The sequence below is a fragment of the Setaria italica genome, chromosome IX (assembly GCF_000263155.2).
Source record: "Setaria italica strain Yugu1 chromosome IX, Setaria_italica_v2.0, whole genome shotgun sequence".
NCBI lineage: Eukaryota > Viridiplantae > Streptophyta > Magnoliopsida > Poales > Poaceae > Setaria > Setaria italica.
In genome coordinates, this window is record NC_028458.1 from 2,947,211 (window position 1) to 2,967,512 (window position 20,302).

General features: G+C 44.5%; 4 protein-coding genes and 1 pseudogene across 5 annotated transcripts; all 5 read left to right on the forward strand.

Moving 5' to 3' along the window:
- Window positions 1-2,852: 2,852 nt before the first annotated feature.
- LOC101757666 (thioredoxin H2-2) lies at window positions 2,853-4,776 on the forward strand. 2 transcript variants are annotated; one of them, XM_004981345.4, is made up of 3 exons: window positions 2,867-3,139; window positions 3,245-3,367; window positions 4,426-4,776. In XM_004981345.4, the coding sequence occupies exons 1-3, from the start codon at window positions 3,008-3,010 to the stop codon at window positions 4,567-4,569; spliced, it is 399 nt and encodes a 132-aa protein (XP_004981402.1). In that variant the 5' UTR covers window positions 2,867-3,007; the 3' UTR covers window positions 4,570-4,776. The 2 variants fall into 2 exon arrangements, with proteins under 2 accessions (XP_022679131.1, XP_004981402.1); XM_022823396.1 differs by having other exon boundaries at window positions 2,853-3,367.
- A 2,267-nt stretch (window positions 4,777-7,043) lies between these two features.
- On the forward strand, window positions 7,044-8,496 carry LOC101757269 (thioredoxin H2-2). Its single transcript, XM_004981344.2, has 3 exons — window positions 7,044-7,403; window positions 7,505-7,627; window positions 8,060-8,496. Exons 1-3 carry the CDS (start codon window positions 7,368-7,370, stop codon window positions 8,201-8,203), a joined length of 303 nt encoding a protein of 100 aa, XP_004981401.1. The 5' UTR covers window positions 7,044-7,367; the 3' UTR covers window positions 8,204-8,496.
- A 648-nt stretch (window positions 8,497-9,144) lies between these two features.
- On the forward strand, window positions 9,145-11,615 carry LOC105915096 (annotated as a pseudogene).
- A 1,519-nt stretch (window positions 11,616-13,134) lies between these two features.
- Window positions 13,135-15,303, forward strand: LOC101758073. The gene is made up of 2 exons (XM_004981347.4): window positions 13,135-13,805; window positions 14,668-15,303. Exons 1-2 carry the CDS (start codon window positions 13,297-13,299, stop codon window positions 15,077-15,079), a joined length of 921 nt encoding a protein of 306 aa, XP_004981404.1. The 5' UTR covers window positions 13,135-13,296; the 3' UTR covers window positions 15,080-15,303.
- Window positions 15,304-15,438: 135 nt separating this feature from the next.
- LOC111258487 lies at window positions 15,439-17,428 on the forward strand. The gene is made up of 2 exons (XM_022829817.1): window positions 15,439-17,007; window positions 17,230-17,428. The coding sequence occupies exon 1, from the start codon at window positions 16,222-16,224 to the stop codon at window positions 16,930-16,932; it is 711 nt and encodes a 236-aa protein (XP_022685552.1). The 5' UTR covers window positions 15,439-16,221; the 3' UTR covers window positions 16,933-17,007; window positions 17,230-17,428.
- The last annotated feature ends 2,874 nt before the right edge of the window (window positions 17,429-20,302 follow it).

The window sequence follows — 20,302 nt, forward strand, 5'->3', positions numbered from 1 at the left end:
ACTTCCTCAGTTCACGCAACCTAGAAACCCGCTCGTCCTCAGTTCTGCTCCTGGCCTTACAACTGAAATTGTTTCTAATGAAAGGCTCAGGGATTTTCTCAGGTACATTGTACTAGCTTTACCTGAAAGCATGCCTCATGGGCTTCAGTTAGCGCATATAAATAATCTATCAGGATTCGTTGTTGTTCGACATTCATAGGGTCTCGCTATATTTAGTTCTGCCCTCAAATAGTATTATTGCAGAACATATGAAGGACAAGTTATTACAAGCAACTAAATGAATTATGGCAATTGTATCTTCAGGCATGATCCATGGAGCTATGATATTATAGCAGCCACATAGCTGGTTGCATAATGAAAATCAGGTACTGCACTTTTTGAGGTAACAATTTTACTGTTCCCTCTTTTGGTGCTCATGCGGTTTTTCTTATTTGTTTCCCATAGTTTACTTATATAATCACTAAATTGCTGATCGGAGTTTGGTGGTAATTTACATACAAATAATCAAACAGTGTTGTGGTTTCTTTGTTTGATGTGCTGGCTTGATAAACGAGCACTAGCATTTTGATTTCTCATGCTATCATTTCAAAAGGAAAAAAATCCTTACTAATTACCAGGCCCCAGGAATGGTTGAAGATTGCAGTGTGAAACTCTGGAGAACACTGTTATGTAGTCTGAATTGCCACAGTGTAACTCCCTCTTCCTATTCCTCAAAGAATGGCATGAAACTTCTGAAGTATAGAATTTTTATGATAGTTTGACAACAAATTCCTCAAAAAACCCTATGTGCCAGTTATCTGAAACCTTCCATCTTTTTTGCAATATATCGCTGTATACAGATAAATTAAATGAAGTACCAATCTCAAATTCTAACATGAATAGTGATGGCTTTGATAAGCATTGGTACTATATGTGTCTGGCTGTTGCTCTGATGCTGTTTAAACATGTTTTAGCATGGAGGCTGTGAGATTTGCTTGAATTAGCGAAGCAGTCAACTTGATCCCATAAGCTTGGCCGCTTGGGGCTGGAAAGCTGGCGTTGATTATTGTTTCATCTAGGTTCTTTTGTTAATATAATGTGTTTGTGTTTTCAGTTGGGGAATTTGCAGCATTAACACTTTTGTTTTGAATGCTTTGTGTAAAAAAAAAATTCCAGCCGTGTAAATTGGCCACAGGTTTGGAAATTGGAACTTGAAAGTGTGGCATTTGTTGCTCATACTGTCTCTTGCAATAACTCTTGCAATACTTCTCTTGGTCATGGCACTCTGAACCATATTCAAAAGCAACAATGGAAGTCTCTCTGTTCACATTGTGGCGCCAAGTTAGTTGCATTCTACTGACCACAACATCTCCTGTTCCCCTTTAGTATGCACACTGCCCTAAAAGATGATAATTCCGTGTTTTATATTTAATTCATTTATTATTCTGACAATATTTGTCAATAGCAAGTAAATGCCAACCTGCAAGCGCATCAACTTAAGCTCTGACTCATTAATTAAAAGTATCGCCCCTCTAATTGAAACACTCGTATGCTATTTTCCCCTTCTCTCCGGCTGATCTTTTCAGCCAGTCCTTGTTTGCTTAATGTTCTGACTACTTGCTTCCTACAATCCTCCTATAATGAAAGGCAGAGCACCTGCCCTGTTCCTAAAAAAATTGAAATATTCACTTTTGAATACATTTGTGACTTGGTGGTTAATCAGTGAACCCTTTTTTTTGTTACCATTCCTGTGATTCTTTCATATCCTTTTGAGATACAACTATAGAGAGTATTCCACATCTATGTTGTAATCAATATTCATAAGCTGTTTCTATGAATTACTATATAGTTTATGGTTTTACTGATAGGACGTAATTACTAGAACTTCACATCTTGTGATTCTGTTTTATTTTGGACTTTAGGTAGTATTTAAAATATATGAATCGATATGTGGTGATTTGTAAGCAGGTATGTAAGTATGTAACAAATACTTTTCCTTAAATCAACTGCTGTGCTAGTTTGCTGTCCTTGATTTTCGGGGGAAGAAATAGATAGTACGGTCATGTCATTTCACTGTGTCAATTACCAATGTATTTCATTAAGTATCCTCATGCTGTACTTTTGCAGCTTCCAATTTTTCTTGTAGATAAAGGATATGAGCTTTATTTTTCATGTAAATCAGGATGCTGTGAGTCAGTACATCGACCGTGACCTGAAGACAGAACGGCAGAACGCTAGTTTCGTTTCCTTTGGCACACTGTGAGTGATTGCCTCGTTAACAACGCCAGTAGCAGTAAAATGTTGAGCAAGCACTGTTCACTTGGAGTTTTTCTTGATGTGATCATGTAAAGTCTCACTTGCGTCGAACCTGGGTCAGTGGTCGTGTAATGCCATGCGTTTTGTGCTGTTTGACGATCACAAGTCCTTGATGCCCCTGCACCGTTCCTTTCAGTTTGTACTGGGTACTGACACTCCCAGGCATAATTTCATTTGAAAACTGGAACCGTAGATTGTGGTGACTGCCAAGAGCCAACCATCGCAAGCGTGGAAAGGAATCAAAAGAAGGGAAGATTCTAGTGTAGAACAGGAGGATGCACTAGTGCAAGAAACCATTGGATCCTCGCAACATTTTTACCCACAATACTTTCTTCAGTCATGATCTTGAAGCACGAACTCTGAATCGGCTCTTGACGCTGGAAAGGCGGTGTGCGGTAGTGGCATTTTTTACCTAAAAAGGAACCTGATTGCCCTGTGTGCTGAGTGCTGACACAGTTCTGCATTCTGCTTCGGCATATGCGTTCTAAAATCCCCGCCCGGCCGTCCCCATCATCTCAAACTCAAAAGGCCAAAAAGCCCCGATACCCACGCCCACGCGGTCGGGGCGGTCATAAACTAGCACGATTCCCTTGCTTCGCCGTGGCCGCTTATTTCTTCCCCGCACGAGCAGCACCAGCCGGTAGCAGGAGGAGAACAAACCAGCAACCTACTCCACCAGCAACCAGCAAACCGAGCAGAGCAGGCAAGGGAGATGGGTTCCTTCCTCTCGTCCTTGGTCACGCCGCCCCCGGCGGCCGACGACCCCAACTGCGCCGTGGTCGCCGCGCACTCCAAGGCCACCTACGACGAGCAGTGGGCGGCCGCCAAGAGCAGCGGCAAGCTGGTCAGCTGGCCCCTCCCCCCCGCTCCTCTTCCCTTCCCCTTCCTTTGGTTCTCCCCCGTCTTGGGTGCTCTGGATCTGAGTTGTCTTGGTTGCTCGGCGCTGCAGATGGTGATCGACTTCTCGGCGTCTTGGTGCGGGCCCTGCCGCTTCATCGAGCCGGCCTTCAAGGAGATGGCCTCCAAGTACACCGACGTCGCCTTCGTCAAGATCGACGTCGACGAGCTCGCGGTACGCCTCATGATTCGGTTTTCGTTTCTTCTTTCGGCGCGCTTTGTTCGCGGCCTCGGAGGCCAAATTCGGCGGCTGCGATTGTGAGGAACCATGAGAGGTCACTGAATTGGCGCTTGTGTTGTGGTTGGGGAAAGATTCTGATCTAATCCTGGTATGATCATGCAGTAAGTAGCACTCACAGAGTCTTATTTGACAGTTCGGTGACTGGAAGAGTGAGGAATTCGTTGTGATTTTCCCCAATCATCCAGATGTTCCAGTATAGAGTAGCTGCGGGAAAATCGATCTCAGTTCTGTAGGCTGGGAATCTTGGTGTTCTAGCCAGTTTGATGTTGAGGGTACTAATCATGGTGGCTGCTCGTTCACTGGAATTAGGTTCAAACTTCACCGTGTACTCGCATATGTACTAAAACTAGTATAGTTTTATTGATGCGGCTTTTAGAGCTCACTCCAGTAGAACCAAATCAAGAAGAGAGGGCTCAAGCAGGTCTCTTCTTTGTAGAATTAGAATACTCTGCGCATATGCATTTGTTCTTGTGAGCCTGAAAGCGAAGATATAGGCCGTCTGAATCTGATTCGATTTTCAGGGGCACGATTAGAGCCTCAAATAATAACTGTTTCATCATATTCACAGCTAAGACAAATTGCATTTGTGCCCACCTGAATGTGTTGCATTATTGTTATGTGAAAGTGTTAATGCTAATGGTGCTAAAGAACTATGTTAGAATGGGGGTCTCGTGGCACGTTTTTGGATGGATCAATTGTATCTATCTGAATTCATAAGTTGCAGGGATTTGAAAAGTTCAGTCATAAAGTGTATTCAATGGAAGACAGTATACGGGGGTAATTTTTGCATGTTCTGAACTTCTCATTAGTGATTGTGCTTTGAGAAATTTTTGTATTTTAAAAACTGCACAGCTCCACATCCAGGAGCTGAAAAAAGAAGATTGGTTAATGTAGGTGAAGGCAACTTTGAAATTTCCTTCAGAAGGCTGCGATGGCTGTTTACATAATCAGTGCTGAACATTTCTAATTGACGACCCCTTTGAATTTTTCAGGACGTCGCAAGGACATGGAAGGTAGAGGCGATGCCGACATTTGTCCTAGCCAAGGGTGGGAAGGAGGTGAGCCGTGTGGTTGGGGCGAAGAAGGATGAGCTTGAGAGGAAGATCGGCATGTTCAGATCGTCTTCCTCATACTAACTTAACAGTGCATGCAATCCCATCATAGTACAGGTTTCTGGTTTCACTAAGAATTCTAGGGGCTCCTGTGGTTCGCCCAGGTTGAAATGCCATGTCATTCTCCTCTATGAATGCTGCAAAATTTGTGTGAAGTGCTGATGAACGTGCCTGGGTTAATAAAGTTTCTGAAACTTGGATGTGAATGTGTCAGTCTGGCTGTTCGGTTTACTCCATATGAGTCATATTAGTTTGCTGCATGGGTTTCAGAATTGGAACAGTGCTGGATGTGATGATGTTGTGCTGGTAGTATCATAACATCAATGTGGTGGTGATTTGTGAGCAGACATGCAACAATTACTTTTCCATAAGTTAACTGCCGTTCTAGTTCGGTGTCCTTGATTTTGGGAAAAATATAGTCTCCTCTTCCCGTGTTATTTCACTGAGACGTTACCGGTGCATTTCATTAAGTGTCCCCATGCTGTTCTTATTCAGCTTCCGAATTATCTTGCAGATAAAGGTTGAGGTTTATTTTTCATGTAAAACAGAATGCTGTGAGGCAGTACATCGATCGTGACCTGAAGCCAGAACGCTAGTTTCCTTTGGGTTTGCACTCAGCGCTTTGTGAGCGATTGCCTCATCAACAAGCTTTCGAACAAGACTGCCTCGTCGCCATCCCCAACTTGCCTGAGGGCGCGTTTGGATTGAGGCCGGCAGATGCCAAGCCAATATTCGGCCATTGACGGTGGAGGCAGCGTTCGGACGACTGACGCGATTTGGCAGGGCACTTTACAGGCTGCCTATGCGCAGTTCATTGGTCGTTCACGGCCAAATCGGGACGGCCGATTCCTTCGCCAGATTTTGGCCGGCCGAAGTAGTTTGGCAGCGCACGCTAGAGCCAAGGGCGTGGCGTGTTTGGGCATGTTTGGACAGAGACAAGGTGTGACTGTGTAGGAACGCTACGAGATCTTTATAAAAATTTCTTAGTAACCCGTTAAAGTTTCAGGTCGAAACAGAGCATAAACCTCTCTCAAAACTGCGAAGCTACTATAGAGCAGATCAATCTAAGGGGCGAGTTATACCCCATCAACGCCTCCCCTCTTGCCCTTTCGATAAGATTACCTCAGACTGGAGTCTCTAATTAATTAGCCAAGACCAGAGCCATTTAGTCCTTATGGTTGCACTGCTTTCCTGAGTGGTTCTTCATGTTCCAATTAATACATGGTATTTTTGTAAAATAAGCATAGATAGAAGAATGGTTAGGGACACTTCCTTTCTTCAAAGAAAAGTTACTCTTACTGCTCTTCAGCTCTTGATTTCCTTGAAACTCTTAATCTTCCAAGTTTTCGAACAGCAATCCTTCTACTCGAAGCAATCATCGGCACAAACATACAAACAAACAAATAAGTACAACTAAGAACAATACACCAATCAAAGAAAAGCTTTAAAAGAACGTACTAAAGGATAAGACTTGAATCTAGGTCACGCGAATGCAAGAAACGCTGGAACGAAACTATAGTCGAAAAGACAAAGCTATCAAAAGATTTGAATTATAAAAGAAAGATAAAAGCCTACGTGCTTCATATATTTTAATTGAAAAAATAATGTAAAATATTTCAGAGAAATACATTTAGTTGGAATTAATCAAAGTCATATTTACATATGAAAAGATGATGTAAAGCTTAATCCAATTTTATTTATAAACATTTAAGTACAATTTATGAAAATTAGCATTTGAGTTTAAAAGAAGCATGTAAAAGTATCTAAGCGTATAACTTTTTAACTAAGCAGATTATATTAAAAACATATTTATATTTACTTTATTCAAATTAAAATTTAATAAATAAAACTCGATATATAACCTATGTAGCTTTTATTTATAAAATAAATTAAATACACATTAATCAAATTGAATTTAATTGATGAAAAATCGAGGTATATCTCTAATTAGATTTTAATTGGAAGAGTTTTTAATTAAATATTAACCAAGTTTACATTAGTTATGAAAACGCGGGGTTGAACTCTAATTAGATTTTAATTAGAAAAGCAAGTATATAAATATTTAATTATATTAATATTTTTAATAAATTAAAAAATAGAGAATATGATCGACACTGTTTCCATTGCGTAATTTAAGTTGATATGAATTTAACGCAACAAGAGGAAGGTTAAACGGAGCTAAAACGCAAAAGATATGGCTTATCGAAGCTCTAGGGACTTGCTGGAGAGGTTTAGAAACTTTCAGGGGCTGAATGCGAGAAGCCGAGGGCACAAACCTAATTTCGTGCGGAAACTCGAGGGCTAACGCGCAAAAGCTTAAAGCCGGACTGGATCGCGAGAATCTAACTTTTGTGAGGGCTTTTTGGGAAAAACAGCAAGACTCAAACTTTAAGATCACGATTTCCTTTTTCTTTGAGGGCTAAACTGAAAAATCGGCCTTATCTTCTGCCCCACACAAAAATTGACAGGACGTATCACGGCGCTTTCGGGGTGAAATGGAGAGGGCAGGGGCCTGATTGCCCCGAGACCCACACCACGATTCGGCCATATCCCTTGCTTCGCCGCCGTGGCCGCGCGGCGCGGCGCGGCGCTTATTTCTTCACCTTCGCGAGCAGCAGCAGTAGCTGGTAGTAGAACAACAAACCAACGAGCAAGACTGCAAGCCGACAGACAAGCAGAGCAACGGAGCAGAGCAAGCAAGCGAGATGGGTTCCGTCCTGTCGAGCGTGCTTGGGTCGTCGCCGTCGGAGCCGTCCGCCGAGGCCGACGACCTGGACTCGCGCGTGGTTTCCCTCCACAAGAAGGCCTACTAGGACTTGCATATGGCGGGACTCAAGGAGAACGCCCAGGCCAAGCTGGTCAGCTGGCCCTCCCTGCTCCTCTTTCCTTTGAATTCTTCTGGTTAGCCCCGTCTTGGGCATTATCTGACCTTTTATAGCTTGTCTTGCTTGCGCTGCAGGCAGTGATCTACTTCTCGGCGTCGTGGTGCGGGCCCTGCCGCTTCATCGAGCCGGCCTTGAAGCAGATGGCCTCCACGTTCGCCGACGTCGAGTTCATCAAGATCGACGTCGACGAGCTCGCGGTACGCCTCCTGCGTGCGGCCCTGATTCAGTTTTCGTTTCTTCTTTCGCATGTGCTTTTCGCGGCCTCGTAGTCAATTCGGCAGCTGCGATGTGACTATGTGAGGAACCAGCGTGAATTGGCGCTTGTGTTGCGGTTGGGGAAAGATTCTGATCACTCGCGGAGTCTCACTTAACAGTTCGGAGACTGGAAGATTTAGGAATTTGTTGTGATTCCCACCAATCATCCAGATGTTCCAATATGGAGTAGCTGTGGGAAAATCGAGCTCGGTGCTGCTAGGCTGGGAATCTGGCTGCATCCTTGCATTAGTGTAGGTGAAGGCTACTTTAAAATTTCCTTCACAAGGCTGCAATGACAGTTTACATATCCAGCAATGAACCTGAATTTTGCAATTCACAAGGCTACTACGTTGACACCTTTGAATTATTTGCAGGAGGTCGCAGGGGAGTGGAAGGTAGAGGCGATGCCGACATTCATACTAGTCAAGCGTGGGAAGGAGGTGAGCCGTGTGGTTGGGGCGAACAAGGGCGAGCTGGAGAGGAATGTCGAAAAGCAAAGATTGTTGATTAGCGCTTGAGGCAATGACACAGCTTGTGAGATCGTGTTAGTCTGCCTGTGATAAACGTCCCTGGGTTAATAAAGTTTCTGAAACTTGGATGTGGATGTGTCAGTGTGCCTGTTCGGTTTACTCGAGATGAATTATATCAGTTTGCTGCGTGGGTTTCAGAATTGGGACAGAGCTGGAGGTGATGATGTTGTGCTGGTAGTTTCTGCTTGGCGAAACACCAGGGTTTATGCTTTTGGCGTGTTTCGAACAGGTTTCGTTGATGAATTTCAGCTTCGCATGTAAATTTTCCCGTGTTTATGCAAGTTTACGGAGCATTTTGGCTCAGCTTCACATGTGGGTTTAATTCTGTTTCCAAGTGAGCTTCGAACGGTCCATGCGAAGTTTGACTTCTTCCTCCAATTGGCATAGACAGGCAGCCCCGAAATCCCTAGCCTCATTGACAGGTGGCCCCAACTTACCCCACCTTCCAGCGTCACAAGCCAGACGCCCCCGGTTTCCGCTCGCGCGGATAGTCCAGTCCCTCCCGGGTGCGGCTTATCTGTCTCCTTTGCATGTCTCCATCCATGTCTCTGGACACGTGGAGGCCATCCGTTCACTCCTTGGACCCTTTAAATTTTTCCTCAGCCCACGACAACAGAAAACGGAGTCGTCGTCCGTCCTTCATCCCAACGTGCGCTTGTTTCTTTGGCCCCGCTAACGTAATTACGAGGGTTAGGGAGAATTAATGCAAGGAAAAGCTGCCTAATTCTGAAAAAAATGACGCCAATTACAGCGGGTGCAGTTTTTGTTGGCCAGGCTAACAACACTAAAAACGCAAAGATAATTATCAGATTTGCATCTTCCTCATCTCCCACACAACAACAATGGCATCTCAGTCAAATCACATTATGCCTATCAACGAAGACAACTACTTAGATCTAGCACCGCCATTACTTCCACAAGTACCAAGCATGGTCATGCCGCCGGTTGCAAGTGCCACATCCTCGCCGAATTTCTTTGGGATCAACATTCCTTATGGTCATAAGGAAAGAATAGAGTTAGAAAATGTAAGTCATATTGTACTAATGTAAATATGTTTGCATATTTTATATGATTTCTAACTTGCTGCGTATGATAACCTTTTCAAACCCAAACATGATTCTGGTAAAATGGATTTTGCTACTCAAGTAGAAAATTCTCTACAAGATAGGATACCAAAGGTTGGTATGAAATTCTACACTATGGAAGAAGCCTATAACTTTTACAATGCTTACGCCAGAGACAAGGGTTTCAGTATCCGAAGGAGTAGTTCACACAATGTTAAAAATACTACAACAATAAAGAATAGAACTTTTTGTTGTTCTCGTGCAGGTATCAAATTAAATTTTTTTTATACTAGTTTCTTCATGGTTTGGGATAGAACATCAATTTAATCAATTTTTTATTATCAATAGGTATTCGGGTCCTGATAAAAGAGAAGAAAAATCCAAGTATAGTAGGCCTGAGACATGATGCATGTGTCAAGCACGCATGAAGATAAGTCTCACGGATGGGTTGTACTACATCTATGAATTTGAGCATGAGCATAACCATATTCTTGCTACTGCCATCCAAGCCCAGCACTTAAGATCTCAAAGGAGAATAACTACAGCACAAATTGCCAGTGTCAAAGCTGCTAAAGCGGTTGGGATTTCAAATAAAGCCACTTTTGATCTCATGGCAAAAGAAGCCGGTGGAAATGAGAATCTTGGATTTATGCGTGAAGATATGAAAAATAAATTATATTCAAAGAGATCACTGAAGGTAAAATAAGGAGACACGGGAGCAGTGTTGGAATATTTGGAGAAGAAAGCATCAGAAGATAGGAAGTTTTTCCATTCCTTTCAGGTTGACGATGACGACTTGATAACGAATATTTTCTACACTATGAAGTTTACGGTGATGCCATTTGCTTTGACACAACATACAAAAAGCTAAATGATGGGCGTCCATTCGATTTGCTAGCTGGAGTGAACAATACAAGACAACTACTATTTTTGGTGCTGCACTTTTGTATGACGAACTGTTGAAAGTTTTGTGTGGCTTTTCAAAACCTTTTTAGCTGTTATGTCATGCAAGAAGCCAAAGATCATTTTAAATGATAAAGATGCAGCAATGGCAAAAGCAATCAAAGATAGTACTACCAGAGAGTCATCACAGGATTTGTGTTTGGCATATGAACCAGAATGCATGCAAGCACCTTTCTGGAGGTGTGGAAGAATATAAGAAGTTCAATACATATTTTCAAAACTGTATTTATGATCAAGAGGACGAGGAGGATTTTATAAACGTGTGGAACAATTTGCTAGATAAGTATAAGCTACAAGAAAATAAATGGCTCGAAAGATTATTTGATAAAAGGGAGCAATGGGCCTTAGCATATGGACGAAATACATTTTCTGCTGATATGGTTAGCACTCAAAGAAGTGGAAGCATGAATAATGAATTGAAGGGATATATTAGTGTCAAATATGACATACTTACTTTTTTTAAGCACTTTGACAGGTTGGTGGGAGATAGAAGATATGAAGAGGTAAAATATGATTTCAAGGCAACACAAAGTATACCAAAGTTGAAACCAAACCTGAGAATACTAAGGCATGCAGCAAAAAGTTATACCCTAGCAGTATTCAAGCTAGTACAAGAACAAGTGATGCAAACACTAAACTGCGATCCATTCTATTCTGGTGATATGATGCTGAAAAGGTGTACAAAATAAAGGTTTATGGCAAGAAAAACGAGCATGTCGTAAAGTTTTCTGCACTGGAAAGTCATGTGAAGTGTAGCTGCAAAAAGTTCGAATTTGCTGGAATCTTATGCTGCCAGGAATTGAAGATACTTGATATTAACAATATAAAAAAAATTCCTAGACAATTGATGCAAAAGTAGTTCATATTTAAGAGCAACCCCGAGATACATGAAGATCCCAAAATAAAGCTATCAAAACGCAGAAAAGAGTTGTGCAGAATGTTCCTTCAGGTAGCTAACCGAGCTGCTGAATCGGATGAAACATACTCTATTGTTGTGAACAGTGCAAAGAAATTAGCAGAGGACGTGGAGAAAAGCCTGAAAAATAGAGGTGATACAGATACGGGTACTTCATCTGGAATACTACTTGTGTTAACCCCACATATGCCACACAATTTATTTGTTTTGTAATTTTTTTTTAAAAATAACTTTTGCAGCTACACTACAACCAGACCAGGCTATAAAACCAAAAGGTGTCAAGGTTAAAGAGAAGGCAATCCATGGATCTGACAGACCAATTGGTGGATTTGAGAAGGCAACTCAAAAGGGAAAAAAGAATAAGAGTGACCCAAAGACATCTGGTTCTGCATCTAATTTTGAGAAGGCAACACGAAAGAGGAAAAAGACCAACAATGACTCAAAGGCATCTGGCTGAGCAATAGAATAAGATATTGTGACACATTTGCAACCACACGCTATATTGGTATAACTTTTCAACATTATTTACTATTATAAGACTGGTCACATATTCAGTAGTGATATTCAAATCCCTTTTTTGTTTTGAACAGGACCATTTAGGGACTAGTACAGATCAACATCACATACAAACACCAGGCTACTATCAAGGCTACTATCCAGTTGGAAATGCTTTGATGCATCCATCCTTCGGTTCTTTCTTTGGGACCCTGATCATGGTCAACATACACAGCAAGGAAATACCACTCAATCATTTGTTACAAATCCCTACAATAATATGTTTTCTCGTTTTAATTGAACTATCAAAAGCCACGTCCTTTTAGGAGAATGGATGTGTTCTGCGCACTATCTATCGAATCCTTTGTATCAAACAATTTGTCTTACCAGGAACTACATTTTGTGTTTTGTTCATAAACAATTAATACAATTTCATTTCTGTTCACAAACTAATCAACCGATTGCAAGTATCACACTGAAGTGGTAAAGTGCATATTCCTCACGAAAAAAAGGGAAGGCACAAGGCAATTAACCAGACTAAATTTTTTAGGAGGAAGATTCTTTGCTCTGAGAAGAGGACCTTGAAGGATACACCATCACCATCGTCTTCACAGCACCTGCTATCAGCAAGCTCATGCATCATCCTCCTAGCTCGATGTCCCACCATGGTGACCCTAACTGGACGCAGCGACGAGGAAACCGCAAAATAGAAATCCTCACTGCCCTAATCGAGATCTTGCAGCAGGAATCGAGGTTGTGGCCACTCAAATCGAAATCCTGCAGCCGGAATCGAGGTCCTACGCACCCAAATCAAAATCAACAATAATCGAGATTCCACACACCAAATCAGTTCCCTACCACCGTACTTTACCTTGTTGTTGCACCAATTGAGCTTCTTGCTACTAGATGTAGGGGGTGTTTGGGACACAGGGGCTAAAATTTAGCCCCTGTCATATTGGATGTTTGGACACTAATTAGGAGTATTAAACATTGGTTAATTACAAAACTAATTGCACAACCCCTAGGCTAAATCGCGAGACGAATCTATTAAGCCTAATTAGTCCATGATTTGACAATGTGGTGCTATAGTAACCATTCGCTAATGATGGATTAATTAGGTTTAATAGATTCATCTCGCGATTTAGCCTAGGAGTTCTGCTATTAGTTTTGTAATTAGCTCATATTTAGTCATCCTAATTAGCATCCAAACATCCGATGTGACAGGGCTAAAATTTAGCCCCTGTCTCTCCCAAACACCCCCGTAAAGTCCCGCTGAGATCGAGCTCTTTGATTTGTGCAGCAGCTAGGCGGACCAGCTTGGAGCAGACAAGGGGAAAGGATAGAGCGGAGAACGGAGCGGCGACAGACTAGACGACGGTTCTGTTTCCTAGTGGCGTGGGATAATGATGGAAAGCCAATAGGTGGTCTCCACGTGCGGAGGGGCACGGATGGAGACATGCAAAAAGACACCAAAAAGCCGCAGCCCTCCCTCCCTCCCACAGTCCCATGGCCGCATGCCGGCATGGCGCTAGCAGCCTCGGTCCGTCCTCCTCCAAGGCTCCAACGCCTCATTGCCTCGTAACCGCCGCCGGAATCAACCAATCCAAAGCTTCGGGCTCTATCCAATCCACGAGGCGATCCCGATGGCCATGGCGGCCTCGCCCCCGCTGACATCGTGGAGATGGAGACCTCTCCTCGCGGCGCATCCACGGGCGAATCGGTCTCCCGCCCTGCGCCCGCGGGCGCCCGCTTCTCCTCTCTGGACCTCCATTCCCGGCAATCCATGTGCCGGAGCCGCCGTCGCGAGGACGCCCTGTGCGGCGGCGGTATCAGGTGGCGCGAAGGCGGAGGTCACGGAGCGGGAGGCGCCAGATTGGGATGGTCTGAAGCGGGTGGCGCTGGTCGCGCTTGGCTGCTGCGCTGCGGCCGCCGTGCTCGGCTGCGGCGCGGCGCGGGCGTCGGCGGAGGACTCGATCAGGGCGTCCGGGTTCGGGCTGCGGGTGGCGGAGTCGCTGCGGAGGCTCGGGTGGCCCGACGACGCCGTCGTGTTCGCGCTCGCCACGCTGCCGGTGATCGAGCTGCGGGGGGCGATCCCGGTCGGGTACTGGATGCGGCTCCACCCAGTCCGCCTCACCGTCCTATCCGTTCTCGGGTTTGTAACTTCGTATGATTGTATCCCCTTGGATCTCTGGTGTTGCTGTCTCTTTTGGCGAATGCTGTGCTAGCTAGTACTTGACCACTAGGTGTTCGAAGAATTGCCGATGTGCGGTAGTACAGTACAGAGGGGCAGCGATTATATGCCGATTAGTGAGTTCTTAATGCCAATTAAAATTGTTGGATATGTGCTATTTGTTCTGTAACTAATGTCTAGAACAAAAGTGGTGAACATTTCAGCACGGGCTTAATAATGCAATGAAATTCACATGGTAAAATTGGGGTAGTAGCTTAATTTACCTGGCTGGATTGTGTAGGGTATGCTGCAAAATGATAACTACCATGACATGTGAACTAATTGAAGATATGCAGGCTCATTTTATTCAGTGGTTTAACAGAATGTTTTAGTTAACCAAAGTTCATCCCTAGATCAGCTTACCTATTATCTTTATGCACACCTAGTATATGCTCTGGACTGTAAGTTCTCTCTTGGTGAATAAGTTGCTGAAATCAGAAGATGCTAACACTTGATTACAGATTTAAATCTGCACTACCTAAAAAGGAGTATAAAATTCCAAAGGAAACACAGGATGAAGAAGCAAGGGACTGAAAACAGCATAGTGACCAGTAGCGTGTTAAGATAATTATTCTTTAGTTTATTCAGCATTTGACTGACTAGTCCTTAGTACATGCTTTGTGACTACTGTTAATGCAGCAGTGATATTTATGCCCTTTTAGTAACACATCCAGGAGGAAAACTGCCTGTTATTGGAATTAGTACAGAACATACTATTGATTCTCTACATAAAAAGGTTCGCGATAGATATACAGATTCTGATTTAAGTTGTGCCTTTCTCCAGGAACTTGGTGCCTGTGCCATTTATCATCCTCTACCTGAAAAAACTTGCGACTTTTCTCTCCCAGAGAAGCGCCTCTGCAACCCGATTTATGGACCTTCTCTTCGAGCGGGCACGGCGGAAGGCTGCGCCTGTTGAGGAATTCCAATGGCTTGGATTGATGTTGTTTGTTGCCGTTCCGTTTCCTGGAACAGGGGCATGGACAGGGGCGATCATTGCATCTGTCTTAGGCATGCCGTTCTGGTCAGGTTTCTCAGCTAATTTTATGGGAGTCATCCTAGCAGGCCTGCTGGTGAACTTGCTCATGAATCTCGGTCTGAAATATGCGATTATCACTGGAGTAGTTCTGTTCTTTGTATCTTCTGCCATGTGGAGTGTACTTCGATCCCTCAAGAAGTCAGTCAATGCCAAATGATCTAACAAGTCTCCACGAAGTTGTTTCTGATGCCTGGAGAGTTCACCCTTACGTGGGGATTACAGTTGGGTAAAATTTTCTCTCTTTTTTCTTTTGCTTGTATATGCAGAGCTACCTCTGGAGCTATATCTTCTCGTCTCTGCAGCCGTTACAGTGATTTTAGTAGAGTAACTGTAGGCGTGCCGGTGCCGCACAATTTTCAATCAAGCTTACATATTTGTTTCTTATTTGATTCTGCTGGTGATTAGTACATCATGGTTAAGCGCTTGCTCTCATAAAAACATTGTGAAATGGGTTTCAATGGGCCTTGAATTGGTACTGGGCCTTTGAAAGGAGGAGCCGGATTCAGCAAGTCACGGCGTACCTTGAGGCCCCCTATACGACGTCCAAACGCGATTGGACGGCTCCCAGCATGTGCAAGCAACCCAAGCACTCCAGGACTTGGTTTTCCACGGGCGTAAAGCAGGCAGGACGGCCAGGACGGCGGCGGGAGCGCCAAGGAGCACTCGCGCGCGGACCGGCGGACGCGCTGGCCTTCCACGCCGCACGGCCCTACGGAGGAGAGGGAGGAGGTGGAGCTCGCGCGGCCCCGGAGGCTGGGTCGGCCGCGTCGCCGAGCGCCATGTCCGGACGCGCTTAAAAGGAGTGTTCCTCATCATCACCGGCCTTCACGCACTTGACCGCCATGGTGGTCTGGCCGTGGCACAGCAGGCACTCGTCCCTTCGCGCCTCCGCTGCGTCCCAGCAGCCGCCCGTCTCCCTCGTCGCGCCCTGGCTGCCGCCTCCCTCCCTCCACGACGTGCCGGAAGGGGCGCGGCCCTTCTCTCTGGGGCAGCACGTCGCGCAAATCACGCAGGAGAGCGTGCGCGGGGGTGGGCGCGCTGGGGAGAGACGAGTCCGCTGGCGTTGCCGATTTTGCCTCCGCCCACGGTCTGTGTTTCCTTCCGGTGAAAAGATGAGCCTGGGCAGCAAAACAGTTGCAGCCGTCGGATCCTATTTGAACGTCGGATGAGCAAGCGCAAGGTACGCCGTGACTCTGCAAGGCTCGCCGAAAACGCGACGGCAACTAGGATCTCCTCTGCCTGTGCACTCCGGAGACGACGTCGTTGTCCGGCACCACCGACCCGTGGGCCACGAAGGCGATGCGCTTCCCGCATCTCACTGGCTCCTTCAAGGCAGAGGTGATGTTCGAAAGCAAGGTCTTCTGGGCCGACCTCTCACGAGGCCTCGCGTACTGCGACCTGCGCCTGCGCGGCAGGGGGAACTCCGCCGTGCAGTTCGACTTCGGCTTCATCGAGTTGCCCTACGGGTACGAGATTCTCTTCAAGGATTTGCCGGTGCATGAGCTGACGGAGCCGCCGGAGATGAACCGGACCATCGGCTGCGTCGGCGGCTGCATCAAGTTCATCTGCATCGACCGTCCCCGGGGACATCCTTGCAACGTGATGGTGAGGGCGTGGACGCTGGACCTGGACCGCAAGGAATGGAAGGCCGAGAAGGGTTTCCTCTGGAAAGAGCTCTGGGAGCAGGTCGCGTTCATGTTCACGGACCACGCGGAGTTGTGGGACGTGGAGCCCCGGTACCCCGTGCTGATGCCGGATGGTACCCTCTGCCTCATGCTGGGGGAAATGCGCCCCAGGAGGAGGGAGGAGGTCGATTGCATCGTCTGCCGCTTCGACATGCGCAGCAAGAGACCCCTGTGGCACGGAACTGTTGTCGACTACCATATCATGTGGCCTGTTATCTTACCCGGCAACTTCTTCACCAAGTGCTATCCTCCTCCCTGTCCACGCGAGAACAAGCTGCCAGCACGCAAGAGGAGACGGCAGCAAAGCATCGATCGTGATTTGTGAAGCAGAAGCCGATGCTCGGTCCTGCGGTTGCTCAGCTTGTCGTCGTCCTACTACTGCAATTTCTTCCTATGAACTGTGCGATTCATGCTTACTGAAATTTGTTTATTTACTTCTCCTCGTGTCTTGCTTGTTAATTAGTTAGTGCACGTACTCTAGCTATCATATGAAATATCCTGCTTATACTTAATCTGTGTGTCGTCGTTAGTAGTTGTCTTGATTTTTTTTTGGTTACACTCCAGCCAACATTACATTGCTAGCACTGACATGGTTTAATTTGTACATTGTTTTATTTGGCAGTGATGAAGGATTGAAGTCAAGGGACCATATGCTGAAATGAATCAAGACAACGTTTCACGTCTTTTTTTTTTATTTGGGTGCTCACAATGCAAATTCACAATAGGCTAGGCTGGAAGGCACCACCCCACTTGAATTTTCAGCATGTCACTGAGAATGAATAAAACAACTGCAATTGTTTGATATGCCGTATGGCTGATTCAGTTGGAACACTTCGTCAGTGTACAGATAGTAGATAGAGCAGGTAGCAGTTGAGGGTGGGCGGTTATTTTTTTTCCGTTACTAGGTCCCCTTTGGCGGGCTTCGGGAGGTGCTTCTTCACCGGCTTCACCTGAAGTCCTGCCAAACGGACCATGCAAAAACGGCTTCAGGGTGAAGCTGCATCGAACCCGGCCATTGAAATGAACTAGGCGAAGGGAGCCGAAAAAAGTGACTCCCCGTGGCTCCTCCCTCACCTCCCGTGGTTCTTGGCGAAAATGCCCTGCTCTGGCGATGCTTGTCGATGGCTCATGCTGGGGAAGAGCAGTGGCAGCCCACACTGGCGAGGAACGGTGACGGCGTGCCCATGGCAGCGAGGGGCGGAAGCAATAGCGGAGATGCGGCAGGGGATGGGGCTGCGTGGATGGAGCATGGAGATTGGGGCGTCGCGTGGCCTGGTCGGAGTGGAGTAGCAAAGAGAGCAGCGCAGGTGGTTGGACCTCGGAGAGATGCCCGCAGGGAAGTGCACAGTGGTGCATGTTCCAGTAGCTACCAGATAAGAAGGAACAGGCGGATAGGAAGGAAGCAGGAGGAGCCGCATAGGAAAGAAGAGCCGATAAGGAAGTAAAAAGGCACGGGATAGGAAAGATAAAAAAATAAGCGCGTTAAAAAATAAAAATACTAATTCAATATTAATTTAATTTATATTCAATAATTTTTTTTCTATTGGTTAATCTAATTTCTATTCATTATTTTTTTCATTTTATATGACAACTCATATTATAATTGAGGGCAAATATAAACTAATGTATACATCCAAATCACATAGCTGAGGGCATATATGACATTTGACCTGTTACATCCATTCATAAAAAATACAGAAGAATTTCATAATGGCTTCAGCTCTATCGAAGAAGCCACTTCACCGGAGAAGCCACATTCGGAACCGTTTTAGTCACAGCCACAGCCCTGCCATAAGGAACCTAGATCTCTTGGTTGATTTGGGCACTTCGGTAATGGGTGTTGAAATATGTGTGTTTCCCTCCTCACTCTCACACAATATGTTCTCTCTGCCTTTGTTTTGAAGCTTATTGATTCGCCACATCAAACACTGGCACCATGTGCCATTGTAACTTCATTGTGCTTCATCCATTCACCGGAGAATTCTTTTTTATTTATTTATAGTTCACAAAAAGGTCATTACAATGATGGCGAATTTAAAAGGTAGTTTATCTGTTACTCTATATTAGAGCTACTTGCTTAGGCGAATGAGGAGCGCATGAGGCACTGTTGCAAGCCGGTAAGACACTGACACGGGGGGAGGTAGACTTGGTGCATCTGTACGTTTCCCGAGACATCATGCTGCTGAAATATCTGGTAGTTGTTGCTACTCACAACAATAGTACTACTCTGAGTAAAAAAAGAAATATAAGTTCCTAACACCTACATGACAAACCTTTTCTTCCTCCGTTCCTCACTCTCGTCGCCATCAGTACCCTTCTCCATATGTTTGTAACTTTGTATACAATAAACTTTCGTTTCTTTTCTCCAAATGTTCTCTCCTTCATACCCTAACATCAAAATTATTTCTAAATCTCTAACATATCCTACATATGTTTATATATAATGCATTTTTGTTTCTTTTTCTAATAAAATGATGATACACATCTGTTATTTTGAATACTTCATTTCAAAATCTATAATCCAGCTACCTATATATTATCAGTCCTTTATTATAATTCATGAAGCACAAAACTATGAGCGGCACAGCGAGCGCCCCATCCGCCTAGTTACAATAATCATAACTATCACTCCCTCTCATCACTAATAGCACAATTGTATTGCTATATTTGGCTTGCTTGTTGAATGACTGCGTGTCGTACATGGAACTTGAACGTGATTATTGCTTTCAGGTATTTGGTTAATTGCTTTGAAAGTAGAAATTAGCCATGTTTATATGAGAATCGGACGGCTGTTGTTATGCATCTGCTGGAGACCCGTAGCGCGCGCTCAATTGTTGGAGAGCACACCAGCTTATGGATCTGCGTGGTTTCCCAAATTGGTTGCACATGTTGCTGTTTTGTCATGATTCTAGAGCTGTTTACTTAAAAAAAAAAGATTCTGGAGCTGGAGCTCCTTGTCTCGTGGCGTTTTGTTTCCCGCCCAAATTACAAGTCAGTTTAATTTTGTCTCTGTCCAAGTTTTCAAAGAACATATTAAAATATATAATACCAAATAAATATGCTATAATTTGATGGGTTTTGATCTTTTTTTTAAAAAAAAATGAGTGCGTGCACATGCACATTTATGGTACATTGAATGAACAACTTGTGTAATTTTATTTTTTTTCTTTTTGGTAATAGAATTTGCAGCCTAGCTTCACAGAAACCATAATATACACAGGTAGAAAAATGAGCATTAATCCCTGTTAGAGAGAGTCATACCTCTCGAATATCCAACCAGAACTAATCTTTCGGGACTAAAAATCCCCCTCTTTAGTCCTAGGTCACTCATTTGTCTTTAGTCCGGGCTGATAATATCAATCGGGACTAAATATATTTTTCGAAAAAAAACACACGCCGGATCTGCTCCAGCTTCCAAATACGCCCGCTTCTCCAAGAATCACAATCACAAATTCCTTATGCGAGCATGCGAATTATACAAGAATAAAAAAAATCACAATCACATGAATCACAACAAGAATCACAATGCACCTCACAACCAATATCACACAATACAACCAATCAAGTAGTAAATCTGATTTCTGCTCAAAGGTTTCTACAAACCAACAAAAACTTAGCATGCATCTTACAAACATTCTTCATGTAGTAGTATTACTTATTACATGAAACTACCGAAAACCAGCATGCCATCGACG